General features: G+C 42.2%; 1 protein-coding gene across 1 annotated transcript in view; it reads right to left on the reverse strand.

Annotated features, from left to right (window-relative positions):
* LOC120021844 (endothelin-converting enzyme 2-like) overlaps window positions 1-18,801 on the reverse strand; it is a 44,450-nt gene that overhangs the window by 12,109 nt on the left and 13,540 nt on the right. The window contains exons 6-7 of the mRNA XM_038965691.1: window positions 5,551-5,622; window positions 5,121-5,300 (exon numbers count right to left, since the gene is read on the reverse strand). Of these exons, the coding sequence (XP_038821619.1) occupies window positions 5,121-5,300; window positions 5,551-5,622 (252 nt within the window). The remainder of the gene's footprint in view (window positions 1-5,120; window positions 5,301-5,550; window positions 5,623-18,801) is intronic.

Genomic DNA, 18,801 nt, shown 5'->3' on the forward strand with positions numbered 1-18,801 from the left:
AAGGTAAATCATAGAATTTTGTAAGAGCATTTCATTGTCTGCTTATCTGACCCCTTTATTCATCCTACTGTTCTGACTTGGTGTACAGGGAGAATCGTGTAAGAACGGCCCATGTTCTGAATTGTCGCTGTACATTTCAAAAGTGCTGAACAAATAGTTATATTGACTACGTCCGTCCTAACTCGCTCATTAATGTCTTAATCGAAATTACAGATTGCCTCTTATCCGCTTGTTGTCCCCTTATGCCGTAGTTTGTACATCTCAATTGTCAGTAGAAACCACATTTGTTTAAGCAACTCAGCCATATCAGCCATGTTTTTTTAAAGGCAGTAAATGAGTCTGAATTAAATGTTTGACTGCCACACAAGGCTCCGCTGATTGCCAGGTGTAGCAGTGGTAAGGTGTTGGGACTCTGATGCGGGGACAGCTTTATGTAGGCACTAACAGTTTGTGGACACTGTTTGTCACCGTTATAGTGCAATTCATGTATTGTTTAGTGTTGTGTTATGTAGTGGCTTTACTGGCATGCATCCCACTTTTTTTTTTGGGGCCCACCAAGAATTACATTCTAAAAATCGGCACTGTATATGACTATGTTTTAGGTTGATATTAATTCTATTAAACAACTTATATATCACATGCCTTACTTTTATTTTCCTGCATAAGTAAAAACAGGAAATGTATCCCCTACTCCTCTACTGCCATTCAATTCCAATTAGACTGGTTTGGATTTCTCCCGGACACAATAGCTACAATTTTCTAACTTTGTGGGTTTCATGATATAGCCCCTCTAGTAATTTAATATGATTAGACAGATCAACATTGCTTAATCTTTTTTTTGGGGGGGGGGGAGGTTTGTTTTGGCAAAATTCCGAATCCCTACCCTTGTCCCTTAACGTGCACGCTTTAATCCATGAGGGGAAGTGTAAAAGGAATGGACTGGTGTGAGGAATATGGTGGAAATTGCCTCCAGCCATGGTTGGACGACGGTAAATGGCCAGCCAAATGACCACGGTCACCGTAATAACTGTTCGAATAGCAAAAAAAATAAAAATGTCAACCAGAATAATCTTCTACTCCACTCCTGACTATGTGCTGCCATAGAAATATAATAAATAGAACAGGCATCCCCAAGTCAATGATGGCATAATGGATGGACTGGCGGCCATTGCAAGTGTACCCACAGAGCAAAGCAGGAAGTAAAGTATGTGCTAAAATATGTGTTGTGATTCGTTGATTCAACTCAACTGACATAACAAAAAAGACATTCCATTGCATGAGCCACATCAGTTGACATCATTTGAATGAGCATTCTACATTCCCATGGAAATGATTGCATCGCGATACCAGGCAGCCATTGCTATGTGTACCAGTCAAATTGCCAGGGTTAAAGGTTTCATGCCTCAAGTTGAGCAATATTGATTTTGTCGATTTGGGACACAATCACTTGAGCATTTGTTTTTCCAATGTGTGTATGTGACTATGTTCTGGGTGGATCTTAGGCTGGACTTGGGTAAAGGATTTGGTAAGGACATCCATCTGCAAGCTTGTGATGTTCTTTTTGTTTTTGATAGTCCAAGATTCTCCATTAACGAAAAGTATGTGATGAATTTGATTATAATTATTGCTAAATATCACATCTACATAACTATTTTTAAGAAAAAAACTCCCGATTCAATATTTGTAAAGGTAGATTTAAATAACCAGTTTGCGCAATTGAATACTATGCTCTGTAAGAATAAGAAGGTAATGAAATCAATCGATAGTCGGATGTATTTTAAACATAAAAAAAAAAAAATGTACGTATTTCTGTTTTATGTTCAATTTTAAGGATGTATAGAGCATGGATGTATTGGTATGTCCACCAATGCTGTTGCCAGAGAATGTAATGTTCCTTTCTCTACCATAAGCCGAGTCTAATGTAATTTTAGAGAATTTTCTAGTACGTCCAAATGGCCTCACAACCGCAGACCACGTGTAACCACACCAGCCCAGGACCTCCACATCCGGCTTAAATCACCTGCGGGATCATCGGAGACCAGCCACCCGGACAGCTGATGACACTGTGGGTTTGCACAGCTGAAGAATATCTGCAAAAACTGTCAGAAACAGTCTCGGGGAAGCTCATCTGCGTGCTCGTCGTCTTGACCCGATTGTAGTCCGGCGTCATAACAGACTTCAGTGGGCAAATGCTCACCTTCTATGGCCACTGGCACAGTGGAGAAGTGTGCTCTTCACAGATGAATCCCGGTTTCAACTGTACCGGGCAGATGGCATCGTGTTGGCGAGCGGTTTGCGGATGTCAACGTTGTGAACAGAGAGCCCCATGGTGGTGGTGGGGTTATGGTATGGGCAGGCATAATCTACGGACAACAAACACAATTGCATTTTATAGATGGCAATGTGAATGCACAGAGATACCGTGACAAGATCCTGAGGCCCATTATCCTGCCATTCATCCACCTCCATCACCTCATGTTTCAGCATGATAATGCACAGCTCCATGTCGCAAGGATCTGTACACAATTCCTGGAAGCCGAAAATGTCCCAGTTCTTCCATGGCCTGCATACTCAGACATGTCCCTCAGTGAGCATGTTTGGAATGCTCGAGATGTGTCGCGCTGCATGAGGAAAATGGTGGTGACACCAGATACTGACTAGTGTTCTGATCCACGCCCCTACCTTTTTCTTAAGGTGTATGTGAAATGCATAGATTAGGAACAAATTATTTCATTTCAATTGACTGATTTCCTTATATGAACTGTAACTCAGTAAAATCTTTGAATTTGTTGCATGTTGCGTTTATACTTTTGTTCAGTGTATATTTCAACAAAGTATTGTTGCAGGAGTGCTAATCTTATCCGTTTCTAACAAACGATTTTCAGAACATTCTTCCTTGTGCTTTTTGAGGTGGAATGACACATAAAAATGTCAGTGGTATACACAATCTACCCATTACCACCTATTTGAATGATTCAACCCATCCTACAAATGCTGACTTTCAATTCCTGACTCTCAAACGGCCTGTCCATTCGTTCTGTCTGTTGACAAAGGATCCTCCTTTTCCTCCTACCCTTCACCATCTCTGTTGTCGTGTCTTTGCTATGCCGGATTAAGTGATATGACATGCTATTTTATAAAGTAATTTCTCTGTAATTAATATTACCTGATTAAACTAATCATGTAAATGTAATTAACTAGAAAGTCGGGGTACCACGGAATAATGTTTATAGAGCTGTTGTCTTCCGAATAAACTCTTAAAGACCTGGTAATCTTTTATATCAATAGCAGTCAATTATTAATCGTCACCTTATTCAGTCTTAACCAAGATTCTTACAACGTTCAGATATCTACACGAACCCTGGCTAACAAGTTGAATCAGCAATACAAAATTTGGTTTAATTATTTATTTACTAAATAATCACAGAATTACATATACACAGGATGGATCATACATTGATTACTAATTATGTCATACAAGAAAACATCCCTAGCGGACGGAACCGATATGACGGCTGGTTACACAAAGAAAGGGGGTTGGGTTAGAATGCAAGCGCGGGAAGACTGAGGAACAAAAGGATTTGGCCTCTATCGGACCTTATGAAGCTGTGCTATCGTAAATACAGAATCGTATGCATTCTAAATAACTGCCCATTTGGAAAAGGAAAATGCAAGAAATATTTACTCTGAGCTGTGCTTCGATAGATTGGTCATAGATGGAAGGCTGGGTTGCCCAGCAGAGATCTCCCTTGTCCTTTGAAGAATATGTCTTGTGGTAGAAAGTATATGTTGTAGTACCGTCATTGTGTGGTAGAACGGATACGTTGTAGTACCCTGTCTTTCTAAAGATATTGTCCGTCCTTTCCTAGCCCACGTTTACAGCTGCTGCTGCTAACTCGACGTCTAGGATGTATCACTTCTTTAGTGAATAAGAGTTCAAAGTTCATACCAAGTTGCCATACTATAAGCTCATGCTATATTCTGGCTGGTATAGTCGAAATTCCTCCTTCCAGTGTGTCGATCGTCACCTCCACATTGAAATTTGCCCTTCTAAACGTATGGACATCAGTCCTCACGTCACCGGGAACACAGTGTTAATTAGGTTGTAGTCATTCAACCAGTCGCAACCAGAGCTCACACCGAGGTTGGCTTAGTTCTGTAGTTGATATTAGCCCTTTTAAACGTATGGACAGCAGTCCTCACGTCATCGGGAACACAAGAGGTTGACTTTTGTCAATGGGCTTTTGTAGTGGAGAGAAGGGCGTGTTTCATAGTTTACAACCAATGTCTGTTCACTTGTGCGGGGATGCTGAGTGAGCAGAGTTTACTTTATGAAAACAATTCTCTCATTTAGAAGCTAAAATTACATTATCTTTTCACAAATAGTTTTTAAATTGCCCAACAATTTCATGTGAAGACTTTCCAAGATACAGTTTATGTCATCCTATCATCAGTAATAATGTCTCAGACGACAACTGATCTGACGTCATATTCTTTAAGTACCAACGGTTTTCAACTGGTTGGATTACCAAAATATGGTTCCGTTCCCAACCTTTTGATGTTACCAGACTCTCTCTATGTTAACAAAGGGCTTTCCAAGAGTCAAATCTGTAGAGTTGAGAGAGAAAATAGGGGAAAGGTATTTATGAGGGTCATAAACCTCCCCAACAGGGCAACATCATGACAATGTGCAGTTCTGCTGCGGCCGTGGAGATAGAAAGGTCTAGCAACAGCTCTTGGCAAGAGGCACCTTGGCGACCAGGACAGTGTTCATAAACAAAGAAGAGGACCGCAGGAGAAGCAGGGGAGAATAGTCCTCAGAGGAGGAAGAAAACAGACAAAGGTGTGAAGAGGCCACAGGTTTCAGATGGTGGTGGTGATTTCGTGGGGGATGGGATGTGTGAAAAACCCATGCATGTTTTGACAAATGGAGACAGGAGGAAAAGTGAGAACAGACTATAATTGATTAAAGAGTAAAGGTTTTCCAGCCTGATCCAATGGCATGTGTCCACTCAAATCAACCTCACTTTATGTACCTTCTTCTCGCTCTCCCACACACATGGAAGCTCACATGTTCTCTCCCTCTCTCTGTAACCCCCACCTGACAGATGCACACACACCTGCAGCTCGGCGATGGTGATCTTGTGGTAGATCTTCTCCTTGTCGCAGCATTTGTCCTGCGATATGGTGATGTTGGCGAGCGTTGTCTCAAAGTCCAGGATCTGCTGCATCTGGCTCTGTGTGGAGTTCTTATCCCCTCCCAACAGCAGGCCCAGCTCCACCATGTAATCCAGATATGCCTTCAACGCATGGGAGGGGATATAATCCAAGTTTTTCCTCATACAAGTAGAAACAAGTGTCATTAACCACCCACGGACTGGTTCATAATAATGGACTATTCCACCCTGACAGCGTTTGTGTGCATTGTGTCACGCAATATGATTGCTCACGTTTGCAATCTAATTTGTTACAGTACCTAATTTTGACAGCCATGGATAGGCAAAGACCCCACCCGTACTGGCCACCACCCACCTCTCTAGCCACCCAAACTTTACTCACCTTTTCATTGGCTGTGTTGCCGTCATAGTCCCGCGGGGGGAGGAACAACCCTGATTGGTCCACCTGGCCGAAATACATCAACAGGTGAGCAAACGCACTAATCATAAGGGAGAATGAATTGAAGTGTGCAGAGTCCATTCACTTTCACATTTGGCACCTGCTAAAAGCCATTGGATATTTATTCTCAAACAAATGAATCCCGACCTCAGGGGAAACATAACACCTTATTAAAAAAATAATCCTGCACATACCTCTGAACTGCTGATTTGGTTGACGTTACGGTCAATATATGGTTTTGTTCTTACATAAGGAACTGGCTTCATTAAAGTGTTACCAGACTGTTACTCCCAGCACCACAAAGTGACAGTGTGTTGTGCGAGCGTGCATGTGTCCGTCTCTGTGCACTATTGCAAAGGCTACATTATACCTAAATGTAGGCCTACAACGTTTAATATGCATTTTTATAATCATCTTCTTCGTCACATATGCGTTATTTGACTCGAGGACCAGCAGCGGGGCATTTTTTTACACAAAGAAAAGCTTTGCCCCAAGTGGGATTCAAACTCACAGTTCTTGTACATCGTCATCTCCAGGCTTACCACCTTAGTGGATCACACCACCAGTCAGTTATAGCAGTAAGGGGTAAATTACAGCTATTTGAATTTTCAAATATAAACTTCTCGTTGCATAATCCTCCTACATCTTTATTCCTGTGAAAGCACAAGGATGTGTCTGAAACGGATAGGCAAAAACCATGAATTTGGTCATATGAGAAAATGCATGTTTTGAATTTTGTGTAACGCTAGTAGGCTAGGCAACTCAAGGATGCATCATGCAATATACAGGTAACGTCCAAAATAGGGGAAACACCAACAAAGTGTCTTAAATGGGGCATTGGGTTTTTTGAGGTCAGTTCGGTTATAAAAAAATTGAGTTTTTCAATTTCGGTTTTGAGAATTATTTTAGACATTGAAAGGTAGTATGCATTTTTTGGGTTCCCAGCACCACAAAATGACACTGCTGTGCGTGAGAGTGAGCATACATGCGTCTATCTCTGTGCACTACTGCATAGGCTATATTATACCTAAATGTAGGCCTACAACAAAATGTGAAAAAAGTCAAGGGCTGTGAATACTTTGAAGGCACTGCATTATTTAATTCCATGTCATCATCTCATCTCTATAGAGCTGCTGCCTATGCTGTCTGACAAAATCCCTATTTTAGTAGTTCTTCAAAGAGAATGAGGCATACTTTTATGAATGTCAACTATCAATCACTTAGTGCCTTCAGAAAGTATTCATACCCCTTGACTTATTCCACATTTTGTTGTATTACAAAGTAAAATTAAAATTGTCATTTTTGGTCAACGATCTACATAAAATATTCAGTCAATGTGGAAGAAAAATTCAAACATTCATGAAAAATAAAACAAATAGAAGCGTCCCTTTTTCAGGTCCCTGTCTTTCAAAGATAATTCGTAAAAATCCAAATAACTTCACAGAACTTCATTGTAAAGGGTTTAAAACACTGTTTCCCATGCTTGTTCAATGAACCATAAACAATTAAATGAACATGTGCCTGTGGAAACGTCGTTAAGACACTAACAGATGGTAGGCAATTAAGGTCACAGTTATGAAAACTTAGGACACTAAAGAGGCTTTTTACTGACTCTGAAAAACACCAAAAGAAAGATACCCAGGGTCCCTGCTCATCTGCGTGAACGTGCCTTAGGCATGCTGCAAGGAGGCATGAGGACTGCAGATGTGGCCAGGGCAATAAATTGCAATGTCCATACTGTGAGACGCCTAAGACAGCGTTACAGGGAGACAGGACGGACAGCTGATCGTCCTCGCAGTGGCAGACCATGTGTAACACCTGCACAGGATCGGTACATCTGAACATCACACCTGCGGGACAGGTACAGGATGGCAACGACGACTGCCCGAGTTACACCAAGAACGCACAATCCCTCAATCAGTGCTCAGACTGTCTGCAATAGGCTGAGAGAGGCTGGACTGAGGGCTTGTAGGCCTGTTGTAAGGCAAGTCCTTACCAGACATCACTGGCAACAACGTCGCCTAAAGGCAGAAACCCATCGTCGTTGGACCAGACAGGACTGGCAAAAAGGGCTCTTCTCTGACGAGTCGCAGTTGTGTCTCACCAGGGGTGATGGTCAGATTCGCATTTATCATCGAAGGAATGAGCATTACCCGGAGGCCTGTACTCTGGAGGGGGATCGATTTGGAGGTGGACGGTCCGTCATGGTCTGGGGCGGTGTGTTACAGTATCATCAGACTGAGCTTGTTGTCATTGCAGGCAATCGCAACGCTGTGCGTTACAGGGAAGACATCCTCCTATCTCATGTGTTACCCTTCCTGCAGGCTCATCCTGACATGACCCTCCAGCATGACAATGCCACCAGCCATACTGCTCGTTCTGTGCGTGATTTCCTGCAAGACAGGAATGTCAGTGTTCTGCCATGGCCAGCGAAGAGCCCGGATCTCAATCCCATTGAGCACATCTGGGAACTGTTGGATCGGAGGGGGGAGGGCTAGGGCTATTCCCCCCCAGAAATGTCCGGGAACTTGCAGGTGCCTTGGTGGAAGATTGGGGTAACATCTCACAGCAAGAACTGGCAAATCTGATGCAGTCCATGAGGAGGAGATGCACTGCAGTACTTAATGCAACTGGTGGCCACACCAGAAACTGACTGTTACTTTTGATTTTGACCCCCTCCCTTTGTTCAGGGACAAATTATTCAATTTCTGTTTGTGTTTATTTTCAGCAAACTTAACAACTGTTGACAGTGAGAGGACGTTTCTTTTTTTGCAGAGTTTATCTTGATTAGATAAGTATTCCTCCAGTGTTTTGTTTGTGCTTAGCTCCATTCCATTTATTTTTTATCCTGAAAAACTCCCCAGTCCTTAACGATTACAAGCAAACCCATAACATGGATGTAGCCACCACTATATTTGAGAATATGGAGAGTGGTATTCAGTAGAGGTCGACCGAATATGATTTTTCAACGCCGATACCGATTATTGGAGGACCCAAAAACCGATACCGATTAAATCGGCCGATGTATTTGGCCGATGTATTTGTAATTATGACAATTACAACAATACTGAATGAACACTTATTTTAACTTAATATAATACATCAATAAAATCAATTCAGCCTCAAATAATTAATGAAACATGTTCAATTTGGTTTAAATAATGCAAAAACAAAGTGTTGGAGAAGAAAGTAAAAGTGCAATATGTGCCATGTAAGAAAGCTAACGTTTAAGTTCCTTGCTCAGAACATGAGAACATATGAAAGCTGGTGGTTCCTTTTAACATGAGTCTTCAATATTCCCAGGTAAGAAGCTTAAGCGTTATTATAGGAATTATAGGACTATTTCTCTCTATACCATTTGTATTTCATTAACCTTTGACTATTGGATGTTCTTATAGGCACTTTAGTATTGCCAGTGTAACAGTATAGTTTCCGTCCCTCTCCTCGCTCCTACCTGGGCTCGAACCAGGAACACATCGACAACAGCCACCCTCGAAGCAGCGTTACCCATGCAGAGCAAGGGGAATAACTACTCCAAGTCTCAGAGCGAGTGACGTTTGAAACGCTATTAGCGCGCACCCCGCTAACTAGCTAGCCATTTCACATCGGTTACACCAGCCTAATCTCGGGAGGTGATAGGCTTGAAGCAGAGCAAAGAGCTTCTGGCAAAACGCAGGAAATTGCTGTTTGAATGAATGCTTACGAGCCTGCTGCTGCCTACCACCGCTCAGTCAGACTGCTCTATCAAATCATAGACTTAGTTTTAACATAATAACACACAGAGATACGAGCCTTAGGTCATTAAAATGGTCGAATCCGGAAACTATAATCTCGAAAACAAGACGTTTATTCTATCAGTGAAATACGGAACCGTTCCGTATTTTATCTAACGGGTGGCATCCATAAGTCTAAATATTCCTGTTAACCTTCAACGTTAACAACCTTTAACGTTATGTCATAATTACGTAAAATTCAGGCAAATTAGTTCGCAATGAGCCAGGTGGCCCAAACTGTTGCATATACCCTGACTCTGCGTGCAATGAACGCAAGAAGTGACACAATTTCACCTGGTTAATATTTCCTGCTAACCTGGATTTCTTTTAACTAAATATGCAGGTTTAAAAATATATACTTCTGTGTATTGATTTTAAGAAAGGCATTGATGTTTATGGTTAGGTACACATTGGAGCAACGATACGCACCGCATCGATTATATGCAATGCAGGACACGCTAGTAATATCTAGTAATACTAGTAACTAGTAATATCATCAATCATGTGTAGTTAACTAGTGATTTATCATTGATTGATAGTTTTTTATAAGATAAGTTTAATGCTAGCTAGCAACTTACCTTGGCTTCTGCTGCATTCGCGTAACAGGCAGGCTCCTAGTGGAGTGCAATGTAATCAGGTGGTTAGAGCGTTGGACTAGTTAACTGTAAGGTTGCAAGATTGAATCCCCCGAGCTGACAAGGTAAAAATCTGTCGTTCTGCCCCTGAACGAGGCAGTTAACCCACCGTTCCTAGGCCGTCATTGAAAATAAGAATGTGTTCTTAACTGACTTGCCTAGTTAAATAAAGATTAAATAAAGGTGTAAAAAATAAAATAAAATAATAATAATATTTTTTTCAATCGGCCAAATCAGTGTCCAAAAATACCGATTTCCGATTGTTATGAAAACTTGAAATCGGCCCTAATTAAAATCGGCCATTCCGATTAAATCAGTCGACCTCTAGTACTCAGTAATGTGTTGTATTGGATTTGCCCCAAACATAACTTTGTATTCAGGACATTTTTTTAAAGTATTACTTTAGTGCCTTGTTGCAAACAGGATGCATGTTTTGTACAGGCTTCCTTTTTTCCCCACTCTCAATTAGGTTAATATTGTGGAGTAACTACAATGTTGTTGATGCATCTAGAGTTCTCCGTTTTGAAGTCACTATTGGCCTCATGGTGAAATCCCTGAGCCGTTTCCTTCCTAACCGGCAACTGAGTTAGGAGGATTGCCTGTATCTTTGTAGTGACTGAGTGTATTGATACACCATGCCAAAAGTGTAATTAATAACTTAACCATGCTCAAATGGATATTCAAAGTCTGCTTTTTTTTACCCATCTACTAATAGGTGCCCTTGTTTGCTCGGCTGAGGGACCTTACAGATAATTCTATGTTTGGGGTACAGAGATGAGCCCATGCAACTTATGTGACTGGTTAAGTAAATTTAAGTTATGGAAACGTATTTAGGCTTGCCATAACGAAGGGCTTAACACTTGACTCAAGACAGGTCAGCTTTACATTTTTTATTCATTTGTCAACATTTCAAAAAACATAATTCCACTTTGACATTCTAGGGTATTGTGTGTAGGCCACTGACAAAAAAATGTAAATTTTATCCAATTTTATCCATTTTCAATTCAGGCTGTAACAACAAAATGTGGAAAAAGTCAAGGGGTGTGAATACTTTCTGAAGGCACTGTAGATCATGGGTTTTCAGGTAGAGAGACATTGCAAAGCAACTGCTATTTATCCCTCTTGATCGTGCATTCTCTTCTCTCCGGACAATTAGGCGCGCAATGGATTATGGTCATTGTTGTTAATTACCACATTTTCTGCACTAAACTATGTAGAATATTGGCCTGTTGGAAACTACAAATCCCTACTACATCGCACAGTTCAGGCTTAACCTGATTTATCTATGGAGAAACTACAGTGAGAAAATGCGCATTGAGCTCACAGAAGAAAAAGGAAGTAAATGGAATTCAAATAATTTAACAGATGTCGGTCAATTAGTTGTTTAAAAACCGAACAATAACCAAAATGTTGGTTAATCGCTCAGCACTAGCATTTGGCCACCACGAGCTGCCAGAACAGCTTCAATGCGCCTTGGTATAGATTTTACAGGTGTCTGGAACTCGACACCATTCTTACAAGAGAAATTCCATAACTTGTTGTTTTGTTTTGTTGATGGTGGTGGAGAACACTGTCTCAGGCACCTCTCAATCTCCCATAAGTGTTCAATCGGGTTAAGATCTGGTGACACACACACCCTTTAAACCCCCTATGCTCCTTTTAGACCCCTTTTTCAAAGTCACAGATCTCTTCTTCTAGCCATAATAATGAGCAACTGGGCATTTTTATACATGACCCTAAACATTGGATGTTTTAATTGCTTAATTAACTCAGGAACCACACCTGTGTGGAAGCACTAGCTTTCAAAATACTTTGCATCCTTCATTTACTCAAGTGAGCCTTCTCTGGTCTCTCCTCCTCCCGTTACGGGGTCTGAGATGCCGAAGCCTCTCACCATTAGCTCTGACAAATTGAAAACCAGAGTCATTGGCGACTCCATTACCCACAGTATTAGACTTAAAACGAATCATCCAGCGATCATACACTGTTTACCAGGGGGCAGGGCTACCGACGTTAAGGCTAATCTGAAGATGGTGCTGGCTAAAACTGGTGAGTGTAGAGAGTATAGGGATATTGTTATCCACGCCATGCTTTTGTCACTTCTAGGTTAGACTACTGCAATGCTCTACTTTCCGGCTACCCGGATAAAGCACTAAATAAACTTCAGTTAGTGCTAAATACGGCTGCTAGAATCCTGACTAGAACCAAAAAAATTGATCATATTACTCCAGTGCTAGCCTCCCTACACTGGCTTCCTGTTAAGGCAAGGCCTGTTTAACAGTTTTACTGTTAACCGACAAAGCGTTACATGGGCTTGCTCCTACCTATCTTTCCGAGTTGGTCCTGCCGTACATACCTACACGTACGCTACGGTCACAAGACGCAGGCCTCCTAATTGTCCCTAGAATTTCTAAGCAAACAGCTGGAGGCAGGGCTTTCTCCTATAGATCTCCATTTTATGGAATGGTCTGCCTACCCATGTGAGAGATGCAGACTCTGTCTCAACCTTTAAGTCTTTACTGAAGACTTATCTCTTCAGTGGGTCATATGATTGAGTGTAGTCTGGCCCAGGAGTGTGAAGGTGAACGGAAAGGCTCTGGAGCAACGAACCGCCCTTGCTGTCTCTGCCTGGCCGGTTCCCCTCTCTCCACTGGGATTCTCTGCCTCTAACCCTATTACAGGGGCTGAGTCACTGGCTTACTGGTGCTCTTTCATGCCATCCCTAGGAGGGATGCGTCACTTGAGTGGGTTGAGTCACTGACGTGATCTTCCTGTCTGGGTTGGCGCCCCCCCTTGGGTTGTGCCGTGGCGGAGATGTTTGTGGGCTATACTCGGCCTTGTCTCAGGATGGTAAGTTGGTGGTTGAAGATATCCCTCTAGTGGTGTGGGGGCTGTGCTTTGGCAAAGTGGGTGGGGATATATCCTTCCCGTTTGGCCCTGTCTGGGGGTATCATCGGATGGGGCCATAGTGTCTCCTGACCCCTCCTGTCTCAGCCTCCAGTATTTATGCTGCAGTAGTTTGTGTCGGGGGGCTAGGGTCAGTTTGTTATATCTGGAGTACTTCTGTCTTATCCGGTGTCCTGTGTGAATTTAAGTATGCTCTCTCTAATTCTCTCTTTCTCTCGGAGGACCTGAGCCCTAGGACCATGCCTCAGGACGACCTGGCATGATGACTCCTTGCTGTCCCCAGTCCACCTGGCCGTGCTGCTGCTCCAGTTTCAACTGTTCTGCCTGCGGCTATGGAACCCTGATCTGTTCACCGGACGTGCTACCTGTCCCAGACCTGCTGTTTTCAACTCTAGAGACAGCAGGAGCGGTAGAGATACTCTTAATGATCGGCTATGAAAAGCCAACTGACATTTACTCCTGAGGTGCTGACTTGCTGCACCCTCAATAACTACTGTGATTATTATTATTTGACCATGCTGGTCATTTATGAACATTTGAACATCTTGGCCATGTTCTGTTATAATCTCAACCCGGCACAGCCAGAAGAGGACTGGCCACCCCTCATAGCCTGGTTCCTCTCTAGGTTTCTTCCTAGGTTTTGGCCTTTCTAGGGAGTTTTTCCTAGCCACCGTGCTTCTACACCTGCATTGCTTGCTGTTTGGGGTTTTAGGCTGGGTTTCTGTACAGCACTTTGAGATATCAGCTGATGTAAGAAGGGCTTTATAAAAAAAAAATGATTTCCTTTATCTTGGCAGTTACATGTATATTGGCACACTTACACTCTTGTTACAGACCAAGGGTAACAAAGTCAACCTTGAAGTTGGCCAAGTTGACCTGTTAAATGTGATTGGATGGTGGCTCTACTGTTTAAGATGTCCGATAGGTTGATTTGTTATTTTGTTACTGGACATACAAATGACTCGTGGTAGCAGGGTGGCTATTTGTGCCAGGTATGCCTATGAGAAAAGCTAGGAGCTAGCCACTTTAGACCAAAGGTCTAAACTTCCGGTCTAAGCACAAGTTTGCAAGTATGGACCCACACTGTATAGCCTTGAAACACGTGCCACACGTGCCACCCTTGCGGGGTGCAAGCCCAGAGAGTAAATCAAGTACACATACATATAGGCTTACAGGTGGCCAATTGGATAGCTCAGATAACCGTGTCTGCAGCCGGTGATTGTCAAGCAAATAACTGCCGGTCTCAAGGTAATTGACCATTAATGAACAAACTGGCTTCCACACACAGCCTACAAGTCACTAATGCGGGACTTTGGAACATCTACATTTCAAAGTCTCATAAATCTATATAATATAGCCTACACCATCACAATAAATCCATTATTTATTTATTTTAGACAGGTCTAAAGAAACATGATATAAAGAAAATGTAGTCTATTTCTGTCACGTCCTGACCAGAGTTCTTATGCGTTGTGCTTGTTTTAGTGTTGGTCAGGACGTGAGCATTCTATGTTGTGTGTCTAGTTTGTCTGTTTCTGTGTTCAGCCTAATATGGTTCTCAATCAGAGGCAGCTGTCAATCGTTGTCCCTGATTGAGAATCATATATAGGTGGCTTGTTTTGTGTTGGGGATTGTCTTCTGTCTTTGTGTTCTGCACCAGATAGGACTGTCTCGGTTTTCACATTTATTGTTTTGTTGTTTGTAGTGTTCACACATTCTTTATTAAATTATGTTGAACACTAGCCGCGCTGCGTTTTGGTCCTCTCCTTCATCCCAGGAAGAAAACCATTACAATTTCAGAAGAACAGAACAGCATACTCTGAGTTTTCCTTATGTTAGGCCCTGATCTGGCTATGCCACATGGCTGTGGGCTACACTAGTTAATTTCGCTGCCAAGATTTGCTTAGAATTCATGGCATTATTTTATAGTATGAAGAATACAATTGAACAAAGCTGAATAACATAGAAAGGATATTGCACATGCGGTTATTCTGTGTTGAGCGATTAACAAAGAAACAGGTACTCCTGTTTAGAGTAATTTAGAGTTATTTATGATTTTTTTTTATTTTTTAACTTCAATTCACCTTTATTTAACCAGGGAGGCCAGTTGAGAACAAGTTCTAATTTACAACTGCGACCTGGCCAAGATAAAGCAAACCAGTGTGACAAAAACAACAGAGTTACAAACAAACGTAGAGTCAATAACACAATAGAAAAATCTATGTACAGTGGTTGCAAATGTAGAAGATTAGGAAGGTAAGGCAATAAATACGCCATTGAGGCGAAATAATTACAATTTAGCATTAACACTGGAGTGATAGATTTGCAGATGATGATGTGCAAGTAGAGATACTGGGGTGCAAAAGAGCAAGAAGATTAATAACAATATGGGGATGAGGTAGTTGGGTAGTGCTATTTACAGATTGGCTGTGTACAGGTACAGTGATCGAGATACTGTACCTGATACTGTAAGCAGCTCAGACAGCTGATGCTTAAAGTTAGAGAGGGAGATATAAGTCTCCAGCTTCAGTGATTTTTGCATTTCGTTCCAGTCATTGGCAGCAGAGAACTGGAAGGAAAGGCGGCCAAAGGAAGTGTTGGCTTTGGGGATGACCAGTGAGATATACCTGCTGGAGCGCGTGCTACGGGTGGGTGTTGCTATGGTGACCAGTGAGCTGAGATAAGGCGGGGCTTTACCTAGCGAAGACTTACAGATGACCTGGAGCCAGTGGGTTTGGGTACACATATGTAGCGAGGGACATCCAACGAGAGCGTACAGGTCGCAGTGGTGGGTAGTATATGGGGCTTTGGTGACAAAACAGATGGCACTGTGATAGACTACATCCAATTTGCTGAGTAGAGTGTTGGAGGCTATTTTGTAAATGACATCACCGAAGTCAAGGATGGGTAGAATAGTCAGTTTTACGAGTATGTTTGGCAGCATGAGTGAAGGAGGCTTTGTTGCGAAATAGGAAGCCGATTCTAGATTTCATTTTGGACTGAAGATGTTTAATGTGAGTCTGGAAGGAGAATTTACAGTCTAACCAGACACCCAGGTATTTGTAGTTGTCCACATATTCTAAGTCAGAACCGTCCAGAGTAGTGATGCTACTCGGGCAGGCGGGTGCGGGCAGCGATCGGTTGAAAAGCATACATTTAGTTTTACTAGCATTTAAAAGCAGTTGGAGGCCACGGAAGGAGAGTTGTATGGCATTGAAGCTCATCTGGAGGTGAGTTAACGCAGCGTCCAAAGAATGGCCAGATGTATATAGAAGGCTGTTGTCTGCGTAGAGGTGGATCAGAGAATCACCAGCAGCAAGAGCGACATCATTGATCTATACAGAGAAAAGAATTGGCCCGAGAATTGAACCCTGTGGCACCCTCATAGAGACTGCCAGAGGTCTGGACAACAGGCCCTCCGATTTGACACACTGAACTCTATCTGAGAAGTAGTTGGTGAACCAGGCGAGGCAGTCATTTGAGAAACCAAGGCGATTGAGTCTGCCGATAAGAATGCGGTGATTGACGGAGTCGAAAGCCTTGGCCAGGTTGATGAAGACGGCTGCACAGTACTGTCTTTTATCGATGGCGGTTATGATATCATTTAGGACCTTGAGCGTGGTTGAGGTGCACCCATGACCAGCTCAGAAACCAGATTGCATAGTGGAGAAGGTACGGTGGGATTCGAAATGGTCGGTGATCTGTCAACTTGGCTTTTGAAGATTTTAGGAAGGTAGGGCAGGATGGATATAGGTCTATAACAATGTAACTTTAGTTGTGATTCAAACGGAGTATATGTTCTAAAAAAAAAAGTTGCATGAAAGGCATGAGCTCTGCTTTGTTTTTTTTCACAGGCTGTCACTTCATCACTCTCATTCACAAATTTAAAAGCACTTGATAATAATCACATTTCCCAGCGGCATCCCCTTTATGTGGCTGTAACGCCCCCTAAAAAAAATCCATGCCTTTTGCGGGAAAGTGGCCATTGTGCCCTTGGGCTGAATATAATAATTATAATTCCCTTCTCCTGGCTGGGGTCTCGGAAGCACCTCTCACTCATATTGCTCTCCATCACATGATCGGGTCTTTCTAACAGGCTACAAGTGAAGACCAATACACCGGGGATGCAACTGCGTCCTTAACCAATTTCGAGGCGCACATTGAAGATATTGGAAGAACTGTCCACATTTACTTTACGTCAGCCAACAAGATGAGTAGGCCTAATGAACAGCAAAAGCATATGTCCATCTACTATCCCCCATAGTACAAAAGTTGACCTATTCTGTGCGTGAAATAAATATTCCAAACATAGTCTGGGACAGTTGTGGGTTGCAATAGAGCCCAAATTAATACAACCATTAGCATTAAAAAAAACGTTTTAAAGTAATGAGTCTGACGCAACAGATCAGAAAGTTTATCGACATTAAGCTAAACGTTTAGGCCATTTCTTCAAATTATAAGCGCAGCAATGCACACACTATAAGCGCAAATGTTCCATTAGCAAGACAACACCATTCTCAAAAGTGACCGCAGATGCGATTATGCATGTAATGCTTGTACTATAAAACACAGGTGTCAAACTCATTCCACGGGGGGCCGAGTGTCTGCGGGTTTTCGCTCCTCCCTTGTACTTGATTGATGAATTAACATCACTAATTAGTTAGGAACTCCCCACACCTGGTTGTCTAGGGCTTTATTGAAAGGAAAAACCAAAAACCTGCAGACACTAGGCCCTCCGTGGAATGAGTTTGACACCCCTGCTATAAAAGGTGCATTTTTATGGTGAAAATTATCTTCCCCGAACTTGAAACTCACACACTGCATATGTATGCCAGTTAGGCTCTACACCTGTTGTAAAGTGGATTAACCTGTTATGGCTGCAAGGGGCAGTATTGAGTAGCCAGTTAAATCGTGCCCATTTCAAACGGCCTCGTACTCAATTCTTGCTCGTACAATATGCATATTATTATTACTATTGGATAGAAAACACTCTCTAGTTTCTAAAACCGTTTGAATTATTTCTCTGAGTGAAACAGAAGTCATTCTGCAGCACACTTCCTGACCAGGAAGTGGAATGTCAGAAATCGATGCTCTGTTCAACTTCATGCCTATACATGGGCGTGATACGTAAGAGTCTACATACACTTCATACACCTTCCCCTGGTTGTCAAGAGGTGGTGAGAGAACATTTTTCGTGTTTATCTTGGTCTGAGGTGGAATTAAAGCTCTTTGTTTGACGTGACCGTCCATTTCCTGTTTCTGGAGCGCGCGAAAGAGGACATGAATTTGCCTTCTGTTTTGCTCTCGTTATGGACGACTAACATCTCCGTCTTAGATTTTATTTGATACATGTGACCATATCATCGTAACGTATGTTTTTTCAATATAGTTTAATCAGATTATTGAAATTTTTTCGGGAGTTTTGCCGTGTTCCGTTCTCTGACTTTGTTGACGTTGGAGTGATCCGTGCCACTTGGCAAGTGCCCATGCTAAATGAAGAGGGATATTTGCCGTTCCAGATCAAAACAACGACTGTTCTGGACAAAGGACACCTTGTCCAACATTCTGACGGAAGATCACCAAAAGTAAGAAACATTTTATGATGCTATTTCTAATATCTGTCGTGCATGTGAACTGGTCGTGGGCGCCCAAGTGTTTCTGGCTATTGTGGCTACGCTAATATAACGCTACATTTTGTTTTCGCTGTAAAACATTTAATAAATCGGAAATATTGTCTGGAATCACAAGATGCCTGTCTTTCAATTGCTGTACACTATGTATTTTTCAGAAATGTTTTATGATGAGTAATTAGGTATTTGACGTTGGTGTCTGTAAATATTATGGCTGCTTTCGGTGCAATTTCTGATTGT

The sequence above is a fragment of the Salvelinus namaycush genome, chromosome 26, assembly GCF_016432855.1.
Source record: "Salvelinus namaycush isolate Seneca chromosome 26, SaNama_1.0, whole genome shotgun sequence".
In the NCBI taxonomy this organism is placed as follows: domain Eukaryota; kingdom Metazoa; phylum Chordata; class Actinopteri; order Salmoniformes; family Salmonidae; genus Salvelinus; species Salvelinus namaycush.